Consider the following 23,544-nt stretch of genomic DNA (forward strand, 5'->3'; position numbering starts at 1 on the left):
GATGCTTCCCATCACTTGCTGCAGAAATAAAGACTGTAAAGTGTGTGAGGGAGGGAGGGAGGGAGGGAGGGAAGGGGGAGTGTTTGTTTATTAGCTCTACCTGTCGCCGTCCGGTAGGCGGTGATAACGGGGGTGTGTGTGATGGGGCGGCGGGGGGCGGAGCCGCGCGGACATGAGTAAATGACGTCAGCGCCCAGGTCGCCGAGCAGTGAAACAAACATGGCGACAGAATGGAGCGGGCAGCAGGGTTATATTCTCACTGTCATTATATTCCTGTGGAGCGCCGTCGGTGGCCGCACGGAGACGGCGGCGGCGGCAGCGGCGGCGGCGGGGACCGGCGTCAGCGGCGGGGGAGGCGGCGGCAGGAGCAGCGGCGGGAGCCAGGTGCTCGGCATGCGGCTGGAGAGGAGCGACAAGCCGGCCAGCACCAATGACGACGGTGTCATCCAGGTGACCGAGGAGAGCTCCGTGCAGCTCCGGTTTTACGGGGTGCAGCTCCACTCGGGCGCCTGGACGCAAATCCGCTTCACGGAGCTCGCGGAGAGCGGCGGCGGCGGCGGCGGCCCGGGGGAGGAAGGGGAGGATGAGGAGGAGGCGGTAGCGGCGGCGAGGGGCGGCAGCGGCATGATGGAAGCGCCCGACAGGACTTGTGCTGATTTCACGAAGGACATCAGCGTCGGGACCTTCATGAACGTGAGCAGCCGAGGCACGTCGGGGCTGCTCACCGTGCACGTTAAACCGCTCCGGAAGAGCGAGCCGCGGAAGGAGTACGCGCTGTGCACGCAGGACGGGAGCAGGTGGGTGCTGCTGGGGGACAGTGATGGGAAGGTGCTGGTGGTGGAGGAGAAGAAGTCCCTGCTGCCCATGTGGCTGCAGGGGATCCTCATCTCCTGCCTGCTGGTGCTCTCGGGGATGTTCAGCGGGCTGAACCTGGGGCTGATGGCGCTGGACCCCATGGAGCTGCGCATCGTCCAGAGCTGCGGCACCGACAAGGAGAAGAAGTACGCCAGGAAGATCGAACCCATCCGCAGCAAAGGGAACTACCTCCTCTGCTCCCTGCTGCTGGGCAACGTCTTGGTGAACACCACCCTCACCATCCTCCTGGACGACCTGATCGGGTCGGGGCTGGGCGCCGTGGTGGCCTCCACCATCGGGATCGTCATCTTCGGCGAGATTGTCCCCCAGGCGCTGTGCTCGCGCCACGGGCTGGCCGTGGGAGCCAACACCATCCTTGTGACCAAGTTCTTCATGTTCCTCACCTTCCCGGTGTCGTTCCCCGTCAGCAAGCTGCTGGACGTCCTGCTGGGCCAGGAGATCGGCACCGTGTACAACCGGGAGAAGCTGGTGGAGATGCTGAAGGTGACGGAGCCGTACAACGACCTGGTCAAAGAGGAGCTCAACATGATCCAGGGCGCCCTGGAGCTCAGGACCAAGACCGTGGAGGACGTCATGACGCCCATAGGCAACTGCTTCATGATCCAGGCGGACGCGGTGCTGGACTTCAACACCATGTCGGAGATCATGGAGAGCGGCTACACCCGGATCCCCGTGTACGACGACGAGCGCTCCAACATCGTGGACATCCTGTACGTGAAGGACTTGGCCTTCGTGGACCCGGACGACTGCACCACCCTGAAGACCATCACCAAGTTCTACAACCACCCCGTGCACTTCGTGTTTCACGACACCAAGCTGGACGCCATGCTGGAGGAGTTCAAGAAAGGTGTGTGTGTGTGTGTGTGTGTGTGTGTGTGTGTGTGTGTGTTCATCATGTAACCCTGATTTTCTCCTCAGCTGCTCTCTGGGTTTTGTTTGGAGATAAAAACCTGCAGCCATCACTCACTCCCTCCCTCCCTCCCTCCTTCCCTCCCTCCCTCCCTCCCCCAGCTGCCTCAGTCTGTATCGACCAGCTCCATCGACGGGTGGAACATTTAAACACACACACACACACACACACAGTGTAACACACATGTGATGCTCAGCTGTGGTCCTGATGACACTCGCATGTGTTTCTAAATCAAAGGGCACCTGATCATTCATTTTTGTTTCAAATGAATCAGCTGATTATTTCCTCTGCTAATCATTTGGTCTATAAAACATTAGAAAACAGTGAAATTGTCCTTTATGATGTCTTAGAGGCCTCAGAGACGTCAATAAATGTCCAAAAATATTCAATTTATTCTAAGAAAAGGAGCAAACCTTCACATTTGAGAACCTGGAACGCCTCAAAGTGGGGCTTAAATAATTAATGACTAATCAATCAATCAACCGATCAAACAACAGCTCTTCCTCATCCCTTCATCTTCACATCCCAGACGATTATTCTGCATCTGCATCGAAGGGTGGACTTGTTTTGCTACCTTCAGGGTTCGTGTGGGTGCTGGAAATCCTTGAAAATGTCTTCAAGGTTTGAAAAGTGATCCAGTTATAGAATTGATATTATTTTTGTTAATAATGAATAATCCTGAAGCCTCTCTGTCTCTCTGCAGCTGTAAAGTTCTTATTCAGGGAACAGAACAGCAGTAAAATCATTGGGGTCAAAGCCACCAAACCCCATTCACAAAAATGGTCATTTTATCTCGCCAAATAATGGGAGTCGCTGGTCTAGTTGCTGTGACTTTGGTGGTTTTCAAGTGTTAGTTTGGATCTGAATTAACCCCTGAAAACCACCAAAATCACACAATAACACAAACAAACTAACCGATCAATGCAGCAATAGACGAGCAACTCCTGTGTTTGGCCAGGTAAAATGACTGTTTTTGTCAGTGGAGTCTGGTGGCTTTCAACTGAGCGACGTAATGGCAGTTTCTGATTGAACAAAAATAATCCTACAAATCTTTAACTGTTATTCAAGGTTTGGAAAGCTTTGAAATGAAGATGTTATATCTGGACTCAACCATTAAAGGATAACTCGGTATTCTTAAAACCTAGGGTTGTTTCCAAGCTACCAAACCCCATTGACAAAAACAGTCATTTTATCTCGCAGAACATGGAAGTTGCTGTTTTAATTGCTGTGACTTTGGTGTTTTAAAGGGATAGTTTGGATCCAAATTAAGTATTTAAAACACCAAAGTCACACAATAACACAAACAAACTACCTGATCAAGGCAGCGGTAGATCAGCAACTCATGCGTTCTGCAAGGTAAAATCCCTGTTTTTTTCAATGGAGTCTGGTGTGTGTGCAGAGAGCGATATAACAGCTGTTTGTGGTTAAACCAAAAGGATCTTCCAGGTCTCTCTGTGTAGGGATCCTTTCCATAATGCTGTCAGACACTTAGAATAACAACCTGAGCCTGTCAGAGGTTAAAACAAGCACTTTTAGTGGACCTACTGTGACCGGCGAGGTTGCCCCAAAGGATTATGTTGCTGCCATTAATATAAAAAATACCAGACATAAGTTTATGTGACTCACTCTGAGTTTTTATAGTAAAAAAACACAGCACATAATGTGCTGTTGTATCTATTGGCCACATCAGTGTTTCATCTAATCTGACAGGAAGCTTTTATTCCCCATCAACGCTCCGGCAGCGGATTTCATCGATGATCATCTTCAACCAGAGAGCAGGAACTAATCAGTGAAATCAGCTGCTGTCTAATGTGTGACAGGATGAAAATCTGCACATTCAGGCGCACAGGATTAGTGCAGGAAACCTCAGCGCTGATATCCACACCGCGAACACAAAGCCGCCATGGTTGCTAAATCTTATTATCACGTTTGTGTCAAATGCAGTGAGACTGAAACTAAAGACGTTTTCTGAATATTTTTATTTAAAGAAAACAAAAAGCAGAGAGATAAAATTATCACATGCAAAGAGTCCGTTTACTTTCAGCCAATCACTGTCACTGGACATCAGTAATTATTTACTTCTACATAGATGCACATAAAAATATCTGCGCTGTGTAGAATCAGGATTTGTCTGTCTGCATGTGTTTGATTCTAGATGATGAGTTTGTGTGTGTGCGTGTAGCTGGGTTGTGTTTACTGTAGGTGCAGAAATGCAGTAAATTAGTAAATTAAAGCAAAAAAATCTGGGCTTTACTCATTTCTACACTTTTACTGCAGCCCTCATTCTGCTATTCACTTTCTACCTTTTATTTCTAGTCTGTAAAATGTCAGAAAATTGTGAAAAATGCCCCTCGGCGCTCCTCAGACTCATCTGTGACGTCTTTAAATGTCTCACTTTGTCACTTTTGCCGTCACTTATGACGAATAAGATCATTTTAGAACCTTGATAATTAGACTGTTACTCATTTATCGACATAGCTGAAGTGTAAGCAGCCTTTAACTTGAAGGTCAGAGCTTGTCAGAGCGAGCAAAGTCACCTCCGCAGACCTGCTGCAGGGTTTCTGACCTCCCCATGCAGGGCAGGACAGGAAGGGCGATGATGATGATGATGATGATGATGATGGGATGTGAGTCATGGTGTCAGTGGTGGTGCACAGACTGCACGCATCAGTGCCAACAGGCCTGGCTCTGTGTCTGGTCACATGGCGGGCCGATGCTCGCCGGGTGCTCGAAAAATGACCTTTATCTCCAATCCGAGCAACGTTTAGACAAAAAAACATGAAGCGTGTACCTGAGGTAGATCAACTGCGGCAAACTACAACTCCCATGAGCACTTGCAGCTGCTGTAAATCACCCAAGTCATATTTCTGTTTTTCAGCTGCGATCTAAAAACATATTTGTTATAATTTTGTGGATTCATTCCTGTTGTCGGGCCCAGACTTATCTGAACATATAGAGGGAACAGTGGGACACACTGATCAATGTGTTTCTGCTCCGAGCCTGGATGTGAAGTTATTTGCATAATTTTTTGCAGATGTTAATGTGATTTTCATTGAGATGTTCTTACATAAGATGTTCCACTTTCACTTCAGCCTGCTGCCCTGTAAAAACAGAAAGCAGTAGTGTTTTTACAGTCTAAATGACTGGTGGGTACAAAAAGTGTTGGAATTGGTCCAGTATTTCGCCTCAGGCTGCAGCTGTGAAACGGGCTGCGATGTAATCCTTTGGGACAACTGCACCCGATCACAGTAGATCCACTAAAAGTGCTTGTTTGATCCACTGACAGGCTCAGAGTGTTATTCTAAGTGTGTGACAGCATCATGGAAAGGATCCCTACAGAGAGAGAGACCTAGAAGATCCCTTTGGTTTAACCACAAACAGCCGTTATATCGCTCTCTGCACACACACCAGACTCCATTCACAAAAACAGTGATTTTACCTCTCAGAACACAGGAGTTGCTGGTCTACTGCTGCCTCGATTGGTTAGTCTGTTTGCTTTATTGTGTTAGTTTGGTGATTTTAAGATTCAGTTTGGATCCAAAATAATGTGTGAAATCACCAAAATCATGAGCAACTACACCAACGACTTCCATGCTCTGCGAGGTAAAATTACCATTTTTGTCAATGGAGTCTGGTGGCTGTCGACTGAGGTGATCCACCGGCCAAATTCCAAAACTTTAGTAGTCATTTCAAACCCAAAATATGTAAAAATACGGCCTGTGTTCGAAAAAGTTCTCAAATTTTGCAGTTTCCATTGATACTTCAAAATGCACGTAAAAATACGTTGATGGAAACACGACTAGTAACAAAACAGACATCCCAGCATCACCGAAGAGGCCAAAAAAGTGATGATGCTAGCGTCCTGGTGCTAAGTAGCCATGAGGGATCAGTGAGCACGATTACGTGTACGAGCACACCGAGCGTAAGCAGGAAAAAACAGTCTTATATGTTTTTTTAATGAGGAGAACAGAGCCAGGAGAGGATTAATGTGTTGTTTCTCTTTTCTGCACTACGTCCCTCTTTCTTTCTCAGCCTCTCTCTCTCTCTCTTTATCTCGTTTTGGCACTTCTTTCCCGCCCTCGTCTCTCCAAGGCCTCTTAGTCCGGTCTGGGCTATATTAAGGCATCAATCTGTCCTCACAGCAGTCGGGATAAATCCACCGACAGATCGAACAGCAGTGCAGCTGTAAAACAGTAAAAACAAGAGAGGCTGTTTGATGGCCAGCTGCTGAAGTGAAATTCATAACTTCCCATCAAAGCGCACTTGATTTCCTCTTCCCTCCTCGTGTTTGATGCTGCCCTACTTTCCTGGCAGTTGATTTTTTTTTTTTTAAACAGCCTAGTTTGTGGGATTTGTCGCTAAACGCTGATATACGCTTTCTCATGCTCTGGTTGTAACCTTCAGCTGATCTCCGTCCTCTCCAGGTAAATCCCACCTGGCCATCGTCCAGAAGGTGAACAACGAGGGGGAGGGGGATCCTTTCTACGAGGTGCTGGGATTGGTCACTTTAGAGGACGTCATCGAGGAGATCATCAAATCAGAGATCCTGGATGAGTCCGACCTTTACAGTGAGTCAGCGCCTGGCACAGATACAAACGTCATCGCCTCACAAACACACAGCGAATGGGAACGGAACACACTCACCAGCTTAATTTAGAGTTTTTAATTAGTGTTTTTAAAACCTTTCTGACAGCATCATGGAAAGGATCCCTACAGAGATGGACCTGGAAGATCCTTTTGGTTTGACCACAAACAGCCGTGATATAACACACCAGACTCCATTTACAAAAACACTAATTTTACCTCACAGAACACAGGACTTCCTGGTCTCTATTGTTTTTTTCAAACACCAGACTCCATTTACAAAAACACTAATTTTACCTCACAGAACACAGGACTTCCTGGTCTCTATCGCTTTTTTCAAACACACCAGACTCCATTCACAAAAACACTAATTTTACCTCACAGAACACAGGAGTTCCTGGTCTCTATTGCTCTTTTCAAACACACCAGACTCCATTCACAAAAACACTAATTTTACCTCACAGAACACAGGAGTTCCTGGTCTCTATTGTTTTTTTCAAACACACCAGACTCCATTCACAAAAACACTAATTTTACCTCACAGAACACAGGAGTTCCTGGTCTCTATTGTTTTTTTCAAACACACCAGACTCCATTCACAAAAACACTAATTTTACCTCACAGAACACAGGAGTTCCTGGTCTCTATTGTTTTTTTCAAACACCAGACTCCATTTACAAAAACACTAATTTTACCTCACAGAACACAGGACTTCCTGGTCTCTATCTCTCTTCTCAAACATACCAGACTCCATTCACAAAAACGGTAATTTTAGTTAACGGGAGTTGATCGTGTTTAGTGCCACCATGAGACTGAATTTTTTTTTTTATCTGCTGTGTGAAATTGTTCTTTAAATGAACGTTAAATAATGGTTCTGTCGTTGTGCGTCTCCCCTGCAGCCGACAACAGGAACAGGAAAAAGGTCGACCCCAACAAAAACAAGCCGGACTTCTCCGCCTTCAAGCACGACAGCGACAGCAAAGTGAAGATCACCCCTCAGCTCATGCTGGCGGCTCATCGTTTCCTGGCTACAGGTGAGCTCAGCTGCTGCAGTGGCGGCGGCTAATCTCACAGCGAGCCGACACAGATTTGTTTCTCTGTCATTCAGCAGGCGGTTTTCTGTGCAGCCAGTGACATGTTGGCCTAAACACACTATTGGTGTTCAGTTTTATGGTTCTATTGCATCAAACAAATCAAATCACACTTTATTTATACAGTACAAGTTGTACTTTAAAAACCAAGTGCTGAACATAAAGAGTGGAAATAATACTTGGATAATAAGATAATGGAAACAATAATAATATTTAAATAATTAAGTAATGGAAGTAATAATGCTTATAGATAATAATATAATAATATTTAGATAAAATAATGAAAATAATAAAACTTCAATAATAAGATAATAGAAATAATAATAATTACATAATAAAATAATGGAAAATGGTAATACTTAAAGAATAATATAATGGAAATAATATTCAAATAATGAAGTAATGGAAATAATAATACTTATAGATATATATAATATAGAAAAATAGGAATTAAGAAAAAATATTAAGATAATAAAAGAAATAACAGGAAACGTGTTGTTTCCACAAACAATAATGTAAACAAAGCAAATATCCAAGTAATAACCATACAGACACCATGAAGTCTATTCTAATGGGAATACAAATACAAATAAGTAAATAAAATCAATAAAATAGATTATGGCTTAAAATCCAAAAGCACCAAAACATTTGAATATATTTTAGAAATCTTCTCTTTATTTTTGATCTCACAGTCTGTGTTTGAAATAATATAATAAAAGAACATTAAACAGACATCCTGCGCTGACATCTTTGTTTTCTTCCTCCTCCTCCTCCTCCTCCTCCTCCTCCCGGTCCAGAGGTGACCCTGTTCAGCCCGTTCCAGATCACAGAGAAAGTCCTGCTGAGGGTCCTCAGACACCCAGACGTCATCCAGGAGCTCAAGTTCAACGAGAGCGACAAACGCTCGCCGCAGCACTTCCTGTACCAGAGAGGGAAACCTGTGGACCACTTCATACTCATCCTGCAGGTACACACACACACACACACACACACACACACACACACACGTAGTGGAGGTCTATAGTGTGTGTGTGCTAGTTAGTCAGTGTGTTAGTGTGTAGTGGAGGTCTATAGTGTGTGTGTGTGTGCTAGTTAGTCAGTGTGTTAGTGTGTAGTGGAGGTCTATAGTGTGTGTGTGCTAGTTAGTCAGTGTGTCAGTGTGTAGTGGAGGTCTATAGTGTGTGTGTGTGCTAGTTAGTCAGTGTGTTAGTGTGTAGTGGAGGTCTATAGTGTGTGTGTGCTAGTTAGTCAGTGTGTCAGTGTGTAGTGGAGGTCTATAGTGTGTGTGTGTGCTAGTTAGTCAGTGTGTCAGTGTGTAGTGGAGGTCTATAGTGTGTGTGTGTTAGTTAGTCAGTGTGTCAGTGTGTAGTGGAGGTCTATAGTGTGTGTGTGTTAGTTAGTCAGTGTGTCAGTGTGTAGTGGAGGTCTATAGTGTGTGTGTGTTAGTTAGTCAGTGTGTCAGTGTGTAGTGGAGGTCTATAGTGTGTGTGTGTTAGTTAGTCAGTGTGTTAGTGTGTAGTGGAGGTCTATAGTGTGTGTGTGCTAGTTAGTCAGTGTGTTAGTGTGTAGTGGAGGTCTATAGTGTGTGTGTGTGCTAGTTAGTCAGTGTGTTAGTGTGTAGTGGAGGTCTATAGTGTGTGTGTGTGTTAGTTAGTCAGTGTGTCAGTGTGTAGTGGAGGTCTATAGTGTGTGTGTGTGCTAGTTAGTCAGTGTGTTAGTGTGTAGTGGAGGTCTATAGTGTGTGTGTGCTAGTTAGTCAGTGTGTCAGTGTGTAGTGGAGGTCTATAGTGTGTGTGTGTGCTAGTTAGTCAGTGTGTAGTGGAGGTCTATAGTGTGTGTGTGTGTGCTAGTTAGTCAGTGTGTTAGTGTGTAGTGGAGGTCTATAGTGTGTGTGTGTGCTAGTTAGTCAGTGTGTCAGTGTGTAGTGGAGGTCTATAGTGTGTGTGTGTGCTAGTTAGTCAGTGTGTCAGTGTGTAGTGGAGGTCTATAGTGTGTGTGTGTGCTAGTTAGTCAGTGTGTTAGTGTGTAGTGGAGGTCTATAGTGTGTGTGTGCTAGTTAGTCAGTGTGTTAGTGTGTAGTGGAGGTCTATAGTGTGTGTGTGCTAGTTAGTCAGTGTGTTAGTGTGTAGTGGAGGTCTATAGTGTGTGTGTGTTAGTTAGTCAGTGTGTTAGTGTGTAGTGGAGGTCTATAGTGTGTGTGTGTTAGTTAGTCAGTGTGTCAGTGTGTAGTGGAGGTCTATAGTGTCTCTAGTATCTCCTCTGGAGGTTCACAGATCTTTAGTTCCTGTTTCCACTGTTGTTCTGGATCAACATGTTTTCTGTCTTTATTTAGTCTGATTTCTGTGTTTTTGGCTCAAATTGAAGCCTTTTCTCACTGATTCTGCTTCACTGACTTCTGGGACCTTTTAGCTGAGGTTGGACAGATTTTAGAAACATGAAGAAGAAGAAGATCCTCCAAGAAATGACGTCACAATAAGAGAAAACACCAACGTGGACACAGACGCAGCGTTTAGATCACAGAGTTCAAAAGGTTTAACGCCCTGAAGGCTGACAGAAGTGGAATAATTACAGATCAGTGACGGTGACGGTAAAAATACCGGAGTTCTTGTTCTGATTAAAGCGAGCCGAGGGGTGGAAAAGATGGAGGCTGGTGGAGGAGTGGTGGTGACGTCAGATTGGATAAGACAGGTTGACCTGTTTTAAAGTGGTGACAAACAGCAGGTTTATCTGAGGTCGCCGCGTCGGTCTGGAGGCGTATTAGCACACATGCAGGTCGACCCTTTAAGACTTCGGGTCATTAAGTGGATTTCAACCGTGATGCTTTTTATTCTTTGTCATAATTTGGAGTTACACAGAATTACACAATCTACAACTACAGCTGGAGCTAATCATTATTTCCATTAACTGATTTATTTTCACAATGAGCTGATAAATCCTTTAAAATGTCAGGAAATTATCAGGCTTTTATTTTTATGACAAAGTTATTTTTAGCCTCGCAAGTCTGAGTTTTATTTGTTTGGGCCAGTTTAATTAATTAATTCTTGTGCTACCAAGTTTAATGACTTGAATACTGATTTAAATTTGAAAATATGTGACTCGCTTTTAGTTTCCAAATGTATTTTTATGGGTTTAATCTTTGCAAAATGGCTTAAATTTATTTAAAAAAATACAGGAGAGGCATTCAGAGAGACTTTGCATCTGCCTGAGCCTGTTCAGTCACTACTTAAAACATAGATTATTGATTTAATCTATGCATTTTTCTACATATTGTTTTATGTGTGCAGAAAATCTGCAAATTAATTTGTGTCTGGAAGCGTTTGAGGAGTAAATTAAATGTATTTCTCTGTTTAGCTGTTAATAATCGTGCGCTGTAGTATAAACACACTCGTCCAGTGCGGTCGTGGTTGTTGTTCTGTGATCAGGGGCGTGTCGGAGGGGCTCCTCGCTCTGCACGACCTTCACTAATAGATCCTCTTACGTAACGGAGACAAACTGAGGGGATTGAAGGGTTAAGGAGGATGGAAAAGAAGAAAAGCAGATGAGAGGAGACAGCGAGCGGCGTTTAGAATGTACACCGAGGCAAGCGGCAGGGCGTACGGAGTGAAGAGTTTAGGGATGAATGTAGAGATGCAGAGGAGAAGAGGACCCGCTGTCTGTCAGTAAATCCCTCCTCTGCACCAGGAAGAGAGGCAGCGAGGGAAGAAGACAAAGACGGTCCCCACATCTACACCTTTACTCACATATGGAGGCCCATTACTGCCAATGTGATGGAAAAAAGATTCTCAAAATGATGACCTAGTATCCCAAAATAATAAGAATCCCTATCAGAATACTTAGTTAGTATCTCAAAATAAGGATAATAATGACGTAGTATCTCAAAAAATTACATAGTATATCAAAATAATAAGAATCTTTATCAAAATAATGACTTAATACATCAAAATAATGAAAATAATGAGTTATTACCTCAAAATACTGACTTAATATCTCAAAATAATAAGAAGCTTTCTCAAAATGATGACATAATATCTCAAAATAAGGATAATAATGACGTAGTATCTCCAAAAATGACCTATTATCTCATAATAAAGAGAAACTTTGTCAAAACAATGACTTAGTACCTAAAAATAATGACAATAATGATATAATAATCCAGTATGCAAGCGAGCTCAGCTAATTTAAAGCAGCCCATAAAACAAGCTCAGTACTCAGCACGCACACATTCATACCATTCATGTCTTTATCTTAGTGGGGACATTTCTTTGAATATTTTGTTAATATTTTATCGTTTTGTTTCATCAGTAACGTCAGCACAGGTTAGTTCTCTTAGCAAAATGTCCCCATAAACACCGAGGGCCCCATAAAGTGAGTGTGCTTCCAGGGTGGAAGTCAGTAATACAAGAACAGACAAACACACACCCGTCCTGTCATACAGCTCGATGTGTTTCATCATTCACTTCAACTGTCCCGCTCTCTCTCTCTCTCTCTCTCTCTCTGTGTGTGTGTGTGTAAACGCTGTGGTGTCGCAGTTGTTGTGTTGTGTTTGAAAGTGTGTGTTGGTACACGGAGGCTTTGTTGTTGACACCTGAGGTGTGGATAAAGTGACTTCACACACTCGACGCGCAACCTGAGCACGGCCGCTCCTGTTCCACCGCTGAACTTCATACGTATATGTGTGTGTGTGTGTGTGTGTGTGTGTGTGTGTGTCAGGTAAAGAGACACTGGACCAGTCCACCTGTGGCAGAATGTAATATTTATAGGACGTCAAAGTGTTACTGTTACCTGCCACAGGAGACGAAACCTGGAACCGACTCACACACATAACTGCACTGTACAATGTCAGATAATGAGATTATTAAACAAAATGTCCTCTGTGTGTGTGTGTGTGTGTGTGTGTGTGTGTGTGTGTGTGTGTGTGTGTGTGTGTGTGTGTGTGTGTGTGTGTGTGTGTGTGTGTGTGTGTGTGTGTGTGTGTGTGTGTGTGTTCAGGGGCGAGTGGAGGTGGAAGCCGGAACAGAAAACATGAAGTTTGAAACCGGCCCGTTTTCCTACTATGGAGTCATGGCTCTGAGCTCCCCATCACTGGGTGAGCGAGCACACACACACACACACACACACACACACACACACACACTGTACATATAAACACACACACACACACACAAATACGTTAATAATCCTTCAAATTAACAGAAAACGCTAAAAAACGCTGCACAGTTTCCTCCTGTTTCCTGGACATGCTGCACATTGACCCCCCCAGTATTCACACTGGTTCAGTTTATAAAGGATCAATATGCAGTTTGATCAACACGAGCAGAGACGAGGTTGAGATCTGCTGCTCGTTCTAACTTCACATGTTGTCAAAACAGACGTCCATCTTTGAGCTGTGAGCAGGTTTCATCTTCTACATCTTAGAACATTTAAAAGGATATTTTTAAAACAAGAAAATGTTGTTTTCTTTTTTTTTTTATGTCACGACCGAGTGAAATTAATCCGAATTGATCGAAATAATCCGAGACGCTCGGCCTGTTCTGCACCATCTGCTGCTGATGCTCTTTTGCAAAGTGCCATGTCAGTGACTTGGCAATGAAGCAAAGTGGAAAAGTCAATAGGCTTAGTCCAGATAGGGAACCACTTAGTGCAGACGGAGCGAAAATATAGTTTGGTTTCCGTCGTACGATGCTAAATAGTTATTGACCTGTTGCATCCATTTTCACAAGGTTTTATTTGATTAATGAGAGTTTATAATGGAGCTAAGATCCCGTTGATATTAAACAAGGACAAATGTTTATTCTGTTAAGCAGCCAGGTGGATGATTCATGTTTTTTATTTGAGTATAATCATTCAGCTTTACTCTGCAGGTGGGAAAGTGTCAGCGTTATAATGAAAAAGGCAGAAGGCAAAGACTACGGAGGCCCGGAGCGGCCATAGGGAGGAAAAAATCTATACAACGAGGCTATTGTGTGTGCATGAGATATAATTAACTCCCATTTTTTGATGCACAGAAGATAAATGTGTGTGCAGAGAGCAGCACCACAGAACCAGAAGTCTGTCCTCAGCTGCAGCCTGATTTATTTGTTTATTATATTTTGTATTAATTATCTGAATTACTACAATACCTCCCCCCTCAGATGTAGTGGAGCAGAAGTATAGAGTCAGATAAAATGGGAATATTCAAGTAAAGTCCCTCAAAATTGTACTTAAAAGGAGTTTAGTAAATGAGTAAATGTACTTCAGCCGTACTGCAGCCAATAAATCTTCGTTTTGTCCAGTTCAAGTAATCTTTAACTTTACAGGTAATAAGTTTAATTTGCCTCAAACACGTAACACAAGTCCCTGATTACACAGAGTTAACTCACATTGATGCAGGCGTCGGCTGAACGCGGCAGGAGGAGGTGGAGGCTGTGGTGAGGGTGTTGGATGTTGATGTAAGCCAACCTGAGGAGGCCACAGTGTCCCTCTCTTGCTCTGACTCGCTGTAGTTGTAACACCGGTGACTCCTGGTGGTTCAGCCTCAGAACTGCTGATGAAATCTTCTAACTTTTTCTTCCCTGCTCTCTCCCCCGTTTCCCTTCCTGTTGACCTGTTTCTGTCCCGGATTAAACTGCTGTCTGTACTTCATTTGCACATTATGCCGCTCGGTGTGTGTGCATGTGCAGCATCAAATGTGTGTGTCAAACACTTGACCATTTCTCATGCTAAAACGCCCAGTGTGTGTTTTAAACTTAAAGATAACTTTGGTATTTTTAAACCTAAACATGAACATATTTTGCATATTTTGGGTTCAAAGTCACTGGTAGGTACAAAAAGTGTTGGAATTGGTCCAGTACAGCACTATAATGTTTATTAGATTAAAGTAGATCCACTAAAAGTGCTTGTTTTAGCCACTGACAGGCTCAGAGTGTTATTCTAAGTGTCTGACAGCATCATGGAAAGGATCCCTACAGAGAGAGACCTGGAAGATCCTTTTGGTTTAACCACAAACAGCCGTTATATCGCTCTCTTCAAATGCGCCAGACTCCATAGACAAAAGCAGTAATTTTACCTTGCAGAACGCTTGTTGAGTTGCTGGTCTACCGCTGCTTTGTTTGGTTAGTTAGTTTGTGTTATTGTGCATTACACATATATTGTGTTGCATCCAAACTGACCCTTTAAATCACCAAAGTCACACAATAACACAAACAACCCAACCAATCAAGGCAGCAGCAGACCAGCAACTCCTGTGTTCTGCAAGGTAAAATTACTGTTTTTGTCAATGTAGTCTGGTGTGTGTGCAGAGAGCGCTATAACAACTGTTTGTGGTTAAACCAAAAGGATCTTCCAGGTCTCTCTCTGTAGGGATCCTTTCTATGATGCTGTCACACACTTAGAATAACACTCTGAGCCTGTCAGTGGATCAAACAAGCACTTTTAGTGAATATATTTTGATCAGGTGCAGTTGTCGCAAAGGATTACATTGCAGTGTATTGCTGAGGTGATCCACTGGACCAATTCCAAAGGTTTTGTACCTACCAGCCATTTGGACACCACAATGTGTAAAAATAGGACCCAGATTTAAAAATACCAAAGTTATCCTTTAACTTTCAACTGTGAAAATAAATCATGAATTTGCCGATTTTTCTAAACAGGAAGTTTTAGCCACCTGCCAGTAGGCTACAAATGAAGGGCTGAGATACGCTCTCATCATATTTGACATATGGATTTATTTCGTAGAGGAGAGGATTGTAATTATTTTTCAGGAGAAGATGCAGCCGTAGAATTGATTAAAATTTCAATGAGGTTCTGTGTGCGGAGGCGGAACGTACCAATCAGCCCAGACACTCATGACCGCACCTGAGGAGAATAAATGTCGAGTGACCCCAGCGGCGAAAAAGCGATTTACACTCTGCTGAAATGAAAAACAAATAAACCAGCTCATCTCTCTCTCTCACCCCCTTCCTCCCCCCTCCTCTCTCTCAGCTGTCACCCCTCCTCTCTCCCCATCAGTGGCATCCCCCCCTCCACGACGCCTCTCTCTTAAGAGGTTTTCTCTGTTCTCTCGTTTCCCAGGTAAACAATCGCATGGGCCACGGAGGGAGGGAGGGAGGGAGGGAAGAAGGGTGGAGGGGAGGACGGGGTTCCTCTTAAACCCAACTCACCATTTTCTTTTTTTTTTGCATCATCCTCTGAGCCCTGATTCAGCAAGTACGGCCCCGTAGTGAATACAGACCGCTGGGAGGACGTCAGGCATTTTACATCATTCATGCTTTTTTTGAACTGACACTGGTCCTTTTTAGTCACCGTCAACCTAAAGGTCGGAACAAGGATTTATTTTTTTTTGCAGGTTGCAAAATGTGAGCTTATAAATTAAAGAATATCGCATATATCAAACCGGCATAAATTAGGCTACCTCAGGATCAGAGTAGCGGCTAACGTTAGCAGCCCATAAATGCTATAGTTATATTCACAGTGACGATATGTTGCTTTTAATATGTTGTTCTCATGATTATGATATTGTCTCTAATAAGTGATGCTGTTAGCTAACGTCAGCTAGCGGTTAGCAGGCACGTTAGCTGTCTTACTGCTAGCAACTAGCCAGTTAGCTCACAAAACAAAAGCATTTTACGGCATTCGTGTCTGTAACACGGCTGGTCGTTGTTCCTCAGCTCAGAAAAGGATAAACGACCCCGGTGCACCTATTAGCAAGCTTGTTAGCTAGCTATCGTTAGCTTGTGCCGTGGTTAGCAAGCTCGTTAGTTAGCTACTGTTAGCATAAATTACATCAAACAGTGAATTAATTGTGTTAAGTAGAGTTAAGTCATTCATTTCAGATGTGCAGATATATTATATATCAAACAAATATATAAAAATGCTAAAATAAAAAAATACACATCAAAATTACGCAGAGCCAAATGTAACGCCTGTTGCCTTTTTAAGATTTCTTTGTTTTTGTACAACCAACAGTCAGATAAAGATAATTAAGAGTGATGAAGATTTTTACAGACACCAGGACAAGCTAATTCTCTGCTTGTTAAATAACTCAAACAATTAATCTGAGTTTCTCTTTCTGTCAGTCGACTAATTGACTTTCAGCACACCAACAGGTGCGTTTGTCGCAGAAATAATCTGCCCTGGTGTTTGTTTGAAGCGTGCAGGTAGAGTTGGAGTGAATCCAGATCAGAAATGTGACCGTATCGCATCACGGCGCCGTTCTCAGTGTTATTACAGCGTGAGGACGGTCGGACAAACTTGCTGGACGGGGCTCTCAGCGTGGCGCCCTTCGCTTTCTAACCCCGTCGCCACCTCCTCCCCTGTAACCACTGATCTACGGTCAGATGTTCTTCATAGTTCCCGTGACGTTATAGCCACGAGAGGAGCGGGTCGATCTGACCGTAGACCTCTGGTTGAAGGAATGGTCGGCCATCTTGAGAAATGCACTTTTTTTTGCTTTATTTCTTTCCGGGAGTTCGATGAGAAGTTCAGTATCGCTGTCGTGTGTGCACTTTTAAGGGAAAGTTCAGATTATTAGTATAGTTATATGAAGTTATGCAGTTTGGAGCAGATTAATTGAGATGAGAGCAGCAGAATAACGTATTTTAGCCCCCTAAAAAAAAAAGTGTACGCTATATTTAGAATATTTTAACAGCTTTATATTGCCGTCAAACAGGGAAATGTAGCTGTGATATAATTTCTTCCTAGTGCACCAGACTCCATTGTCAAAAACATCAATTTTACCATAATATGGAAGTTGCTGGTCTAGTTACTGTAGTTAAGATCAAAGTTAATGGCAATGTTGAGTAGAAAAAATATTCTAAATATAGTTTACTCTTAAATTTTTCCTCCTCCAAACTGGGGACGTACAACCTGCCACCCACTGTCGATGATTCACTGACCATGGATAAGTACTTCATACAACCTTATTTCAAAAAATCCAAACTATTCCTTTAAATATGATGCTACACTTAGCGTAGCATAAAGACTGGAAACAGCTAGTCTCAAAGGTGATCTGTAAAACAAGATATAAAGTGCAGTATCAGTACTAAACTGTAGCCAGGCTAGCTGTTTCCAGTCTTTATGCTAAGCTAGGCTAATGCTAGCTAGGCTAATGCGTTGCCCTTCAGACATGAAAGTGGCACTGATCTCATCTAACTCTTGGAAGGGAAGAAAACAAATGAGAGTATTTCCCAAAATGTCTGACTGTTCCTTTAAACACAGATGCTCTCCCACTTTATCTTTTCTGTATGAACCGATGATCATCACCGACGATCTCTCTCCTTTAACGCAACCCATCAAGCTAGAACAAGGACGCTTTCCTGCCCTCCTCCCCCCCACTCCTCCCCCAAGCTCACATCACCCTCCATGACATCACTAAAATCCAGCCAATGAGAGCTCAGGCAGTCCTATTTTAGCCATAAGATGCTCAAACGATGCACTCTGCCTCGTCGCATGGCATGTTTGTCGCATTGTTCGCCTAACAGCCACAATCTCATCTCCACCATCGATCCACCAGTCGATCGTAACACACGTGTGATGTTGACGTACGTATGAATTACGTGTTACACATGTTGTGTGTTGGTGTGGCGTGTTGTCGTGCGTTCATTCCCATCGGCTCTCGCTACCGTCCACATCGTCAACATCAGGTGGCTTCTTTCATTTTTTCATGTTTTCACGTCACGTCATGTTTTTTTTTTTTTTTTTTGGTTTGTTTTCAGGGATGCACCGATTTATGGGCCGATATTTCGCCGTGTTGAGCGCCATTGGTGAATGAGATGGCAATGGCACTACCAGTGGCCAATGTTTATCTGCTGTGTTGCGTCATTTGCATGTGAACAAGCTAGCAGCTAGCCTACCGAGCTGCTGGTTCGGAGAAAACCTGGGATTCCCCAAAAACTTGGTGCTTCACTCGGATGGGGGTGTGATTTTGCCGGACGTAGTGGTGCACGCTTTGGCTTTTGAGTCCACGGTTGTTGTGCAAATGTGAACCAAGCATTGACTGCATACAAGAAGTGGACGTGGCCACTGTGACGCCATTTTGAAGCCTCAATTTTGGGATTTTAACGGTGGCCATCTTGGTTTTGAAACCAGAAGTGGCGTTAATGCTGCAAAGATCCTTGTGTGTGATTGGTTAGGTTTAGGCTAGATCTGCCATTGAAGCATACGCTGCTTTATCATCTATTTTCCTCTAAATGGGACCTTAAATTAATAGATTGAAGACTGTAAACTCGCGACTGAGACCATAAACTGATTAGGAAAATGTTTACAGAGCTGATAAATCAGGATCCAGTCGCAGATTCAAGCTGAAGCTTAAAAAAACACCCATGTTTGACCGCTCTGGGCTCCTGTAGAAACATGGCGGACTCCCCGAAAGAGGTCCTGCTTCCTATGTAGATATAAAGAACTCTTAGTATTTCTTATATATAGTCTTATATTTAATTTCTGCCCCTAAATCCTACGCAGACTGCACCTTTAAAGGTTGTATGATTGAATTTGTGCTCATTAAAAGTTAGTTTGCTTTTATAGAGGATTGATATTGAAATTGAAATTGTTATTTTGAACATCAGTATCGGTTTAGAATTTCACAATCGGTGCATCCCTTCATTATTTACTGTTTCTTTATGTGTTTCCTGCTTTTGTCAATGTTTAAGTGTGTGTGTGTGTGTGTGTGTGTGTGTGTGTTTGGCCTCCTCACCCTCTGGCTTGTCTCACTCTCGGTTTCTGTTTCGACTCCAGAGTTTCGTTCTCCGTCACACGGGGGCAACCTCAACCGCTCGGCGTCCCTGAGCTGCACTGAGCGCGCCCCAGAGAGCGGCTCCGTCTGCGGGAGCATCACTCAGATCCCGGGGACCCCCTTCCAGTACATACCGGACTTCTGCGTACGGGCCCTCACAGACCTGCAGTACGTCAAGGTAATTCACAGAGTACCCGTCAACCACTAAGAGCCTCCATTCAAGAAGTAGAAGTGCCCGTACGTTCATGTAGAAATACTTCATTACTGGTCAAATTCAAAACCCTGCTCCTCCTAGTGCACAAGTATTCTCAGCTGAAACTATATAAATAAAAATAATGTGCTGTGTCTTGTTTTTGATCAAATATTTTTATTTTTGCTAAAGAAATATAGAAAAAATAATAAATACATTAAATAATATGTAACAATGAATAAAAATAATGATAATAATCTTTTTAATTTACCTGAAAAGTAGAGAAATTAATGAATACATGAAATAATGTCTAAAAATGAAATAAAGTACTTAAATGACATAAACTAAACTAACTCAAACTAAAATGAAAAATTAAATAAATAGAAATAATGTGGTGTCTTTTTTTTTTAAATCAAATCCTTTAAAATGTTCTCAAGCAAAATAGATAAATTCAGATGATATAAATATGTTATATATATATATATATTTATTTATTTATTTTATATTATTTTCATGTGTGTGTGTGTATATATATATATATATATATACATGAAAATAATATAAAATAAAACAAAATAAATTAAATAATTTATGAAAATAAAGCAAATACAGTTAATAAACATGTCAAACATATAAATAATGATTTAAAGGACTAAAATGATTCATTAAATAATTCTCTGTGTGTCTTATCGATGTTGTTTCCTCCTCAGATCACTCGTGCTCAGTACCAGAACGGCCTCCTGGCGTCCCGGCTGGACAGCACGCCGCAGTCTCCAGACGGCAGTCACACTCGCCTGGACACCTACGTCTCTTTGCCCCCCGTGACGCCGCCGGCGACCCGGGCTCCCCTGCCGCTGGCCACGCCTCCTGTAAAGCGCCAGCGGTCTAACACTCAATCGGCGCCGCCGCCGGCGCCGAGCAGCCGCAGCTCTCTGCCTCAAACCGCCTCCAGCCGCAGGCCGAGCCAGTCTCTGCCGCAAGCCCCGCCCCCTCCGAGCAACCACACCCCCCCTCCGTCCTCCGTGAGCACGGCCGCCTGCGCCCTCAACCTCCACCCGATCCAGACCTCCAAGCTGCCGCAGTCGCCGCCGTCTGCCAGCCCGGAGAACGGGCCGGGGGAGACCGCCACTCTGCTCAGCGAGCAGCCGCAGAACTGTGCCGGCCCACGGCGGCCCAGCCACCCCCACCCCCACCCGCACCCCCACGTCCACACCATCAGCCACACTGAGAGCACCATCTAGTAACGACTGCTCACTCACCAAACACACACTCCTGCACCACCTCTTCTTGCCCCCGTTTGCTCGTTGTCTCCTGAGCCGCCCCGGCGGACGTCCGAGAGGCGCCGAGGATCATTTTACAAACACGGATCCTCCTCTTTCATCCCTTCCTGCATGTTCCCCTCCCGACTCCGAGAAAGATCAACACCGCAGAGCCGGCGGAGGCACAGGGAGCTCCAGTGAGAGTGTTCAGGAATGTGGACGGTGGTGTGAGCTCTTAAAGGGTCAGTTCACCTAAATTATCAAAAAAAAAAAGACACATTTTCTCGTCTTGTTGAGGGTTTTGGCTTCATTTGTTCAGATTTTGAGATTCCTGCCTTCATATTTGCTCCCAGGCGAATATCTCAAACCTGAAGCAACGTGCCAGCTGTTTTTATTTATTTCTTCTGTAATTTATGTGAACTGACCCTTTAAATCACCACTGGTTGTAGTCAGTTTAGTTGTTTTTACTTAGTTTGCCTCTTATTTTTCCAAAGAGTGAACCCTCCAGGAACTACGAAGCTGACATTTAAGTATGATTTTATTTCCGTGTCGTCGTAGAGAAGCAGTTTGTCGTTTGAGTGTGTTCGGCTTTTATTGTGGCGGCGCCGTGTGACCCAGTGAGTCGAGTTCAACTACCAGCAAACGGACCAGATTCACTGTTCTGACTGAACGTTAAGCAGCCCATACCAGAGATTTAGCAGGGTTTTGATCAATTTAATACAAATAGTAAACACTTTGCATCAGTTTTAGAGAGATTTTGATTAATTTTAACCAATTTCAAGGTTTCTATTCATTTCTGAAGACTCTTAAAACTTACTTAGAGTTGTTTAATTCATCATAAAGAGGTGAATAAATGCAGTTTTTATGTTTACTGTAGTTAATAACGCAGCTCAAGCAGGTTTCTGTCTCTCTTTGATTCATATCTAATAATTAGATTAACAAACAGAGCTCTGTATGTAACGTTGAGGCTTCAAATTAAAGAGAGACGTCTTAAAATGATATAAAACACAAAGCAACAGTAAGAAAAACTGGCACAAAATGCACAATTTAATTAATAGATCACGTTGAAGGAATGAAACCTTTTCGCATTGTTAATTTATTATCAGATATTAATTAAATTATGCACAGGAAGTCTGCTAAATAGATTTTTATACCTCACAGAAATGAATTGAAACCAACAAAGGCAGAAATAACAGCTAAAAATAGTCAGTAGGGATATAAATTACACTGATAACATATGAAAAAACAGCGGTATGGTCCTTTAAGTCAGTGCTATTAGCGGCATGGAGGCGAGCCGACCTGCCAGGCAATGTGTTTTAAATTATTTGATGTCCAAGAGCGACATTAAGATATTTATTTTAAATAATATTAATTTATACACAGTACACCTGATGTTCATTTTGTTGTTTTATAATTTAGGGATTTTATTTTATTTATTTTTTGCTTCCTTTTGTTTCTTGAAAACACTTCAGGTGACACAGACGCTGTTTGTCGTCTCATCGCCTCCTCTGAAAACATTTGGTCACTGTGAACGGAGCTCCGGCTCGCTCTCAGAGCTCCTCAGAGCTCCTCAGAGCTCCACGAAGAGCCCAACAAACGGGCTCTCGCTCTCGTTTGGAAGTTACACTGTGCTTTTTATTTATTTCCACTGAGCGACTGTTCGCAGAGTGACACGAAGACCAAATAACCGAGAGCAACAAGTAGTTTAACGCTCAGTTGTGGTGTTTGTTTAATTAGATGTACCGCAGGACTGCTGTCACAGAGGCTCTGGACTGTTTCCGCTGTACGGGACGGCTTTAGAAAGTCCCATAGAAGGAACGTTTCTATTTTACTTATTTGTTTTCTTTAAGGAATATGTGGTTTGCTGTCACGTGATGGAGGGCTGGAGGTGAAAAATGGAGGAGATGGAGGAAGGTAGAGGTCGACTGATGTAATGACGGTAGCTTGCATCAGGCAAAATCCCATTAATTAGCTGATTTCAGCCCAGAAATCCTCACTTTGAGGGTTGATACGTACAGAAAAACCAACGGAAATAAAACCAAATGATGCCTCTTGCTGCTAATCAATCAGCCACTGTGCTACCGGTGATGGACGGCAACATTTTTGGTACTGGTTGCTAGCAGTTAGCATGCTAGGCTAGCACAGACAGCTCAACAGTGATGTCCATCCCTCAATCTGAGCCTAGTTCAGCCGATAACGTCGACCTCTAGAGGGAAGCCTGTCCTGTGCTACTTTAGATGATATTACATGGTGAACAGAGAATCACCAAAGTTATCGCTGACACAGTGGCCACTGCACACGTGAGAATGATCCGACTCCTCCTGATGGAGTTTCACCAGCCGGCCTTTTATTGCATTTTTCTTCCTTATGAACAGCAACTGTTGGTGCTCGAGAAAAAGCTCCTCGTGGTTTCTCCGTTTGATCGACTTGAAGAACCGCAAAGCCACAGACGTTTTGAGAGTTTATTATAGTGTAGGAAAATCACCTCCCGCCCTCCATCTGCAGCTCTGAGCTGTTCAATGATGCTTTTCACAAGCTTTTAGTGTCTGAATAATGGAGACGCTTTATTCAAGTAAAATCAAATGTTCAGTATTAGTGCCAGGCATGAGAAAATATTCATCTGAGGGGAAGTATTTTTTATTATAATTATTTTTGTTTTGCGCTTGGAGAAGAAAGTCAAAATTCTCAACATATTCTCAAAATTTTGGCTTTATTCTCGAATTGCAAAATAAAAAAAAAATCTCATCTTTTTTTTCCCCTCATGCCTGATTCTAATATAGTTCTGTAGCCTAAATAAAAAAAAAACTAAAGATGGATGCCGCTCTATCTGGTAAATATTAAGTTGCAGCCATGACACAGTTAGCTTAGCTTAGCATAAAGAGCTAGCCAGGCTACATCCAAAGTAAAAATCTCCAGGAAATTGCTGC

General features: G+C 43.3%; 1 protein-coding gene across 1 annotated transcript; it reads left to right on the plus strand.

The window, feature by feature from the left end:
- The first annotated feature begins 180 nt into the window (after window positions 1-180).
- Window positions 181-20,599, plus strand: LOC139218579 (metal transporter CNNM4). The gene is made up of 8 exons (XM_070850208.1): window positions 181-1,723; window positions 6,211-6,354; window positions 7,270-7,404; window positions 8,259-8,428; window positions 12,451-12,547; window positions 15,421-15,510; window positions 19,171-19,346; window positions 20,069-20,599. Exons 1-8 carry the CDS (start codon window positions 181-183, stop codon window positions 20,597-20,599), a joined length of 2,886 nt encoding a protein of 961 aa, XP_070706309.1.
- The last annotated feature ends 2,945 nt before the right edge of the window (window positions 20,600-23,544 follow it).

The sequence above is a fragment of the Pempheris klunzingeri genome, chromosome 19 (genome assembly GCF_042242105.1).
Source record: "Pempheris klunzingeri isolate RE-2024b chromosome 19, fPemKlu1.hap1, whole genome shotgun sequence".
Taxonomy (NCBI): domain Eukaryota; kingdom Metazoa; phylum Chordata; class Actinopteri; order Acropomatiformes; family Pempheridae; genus Pempheris; species Pempheris klunzingeri.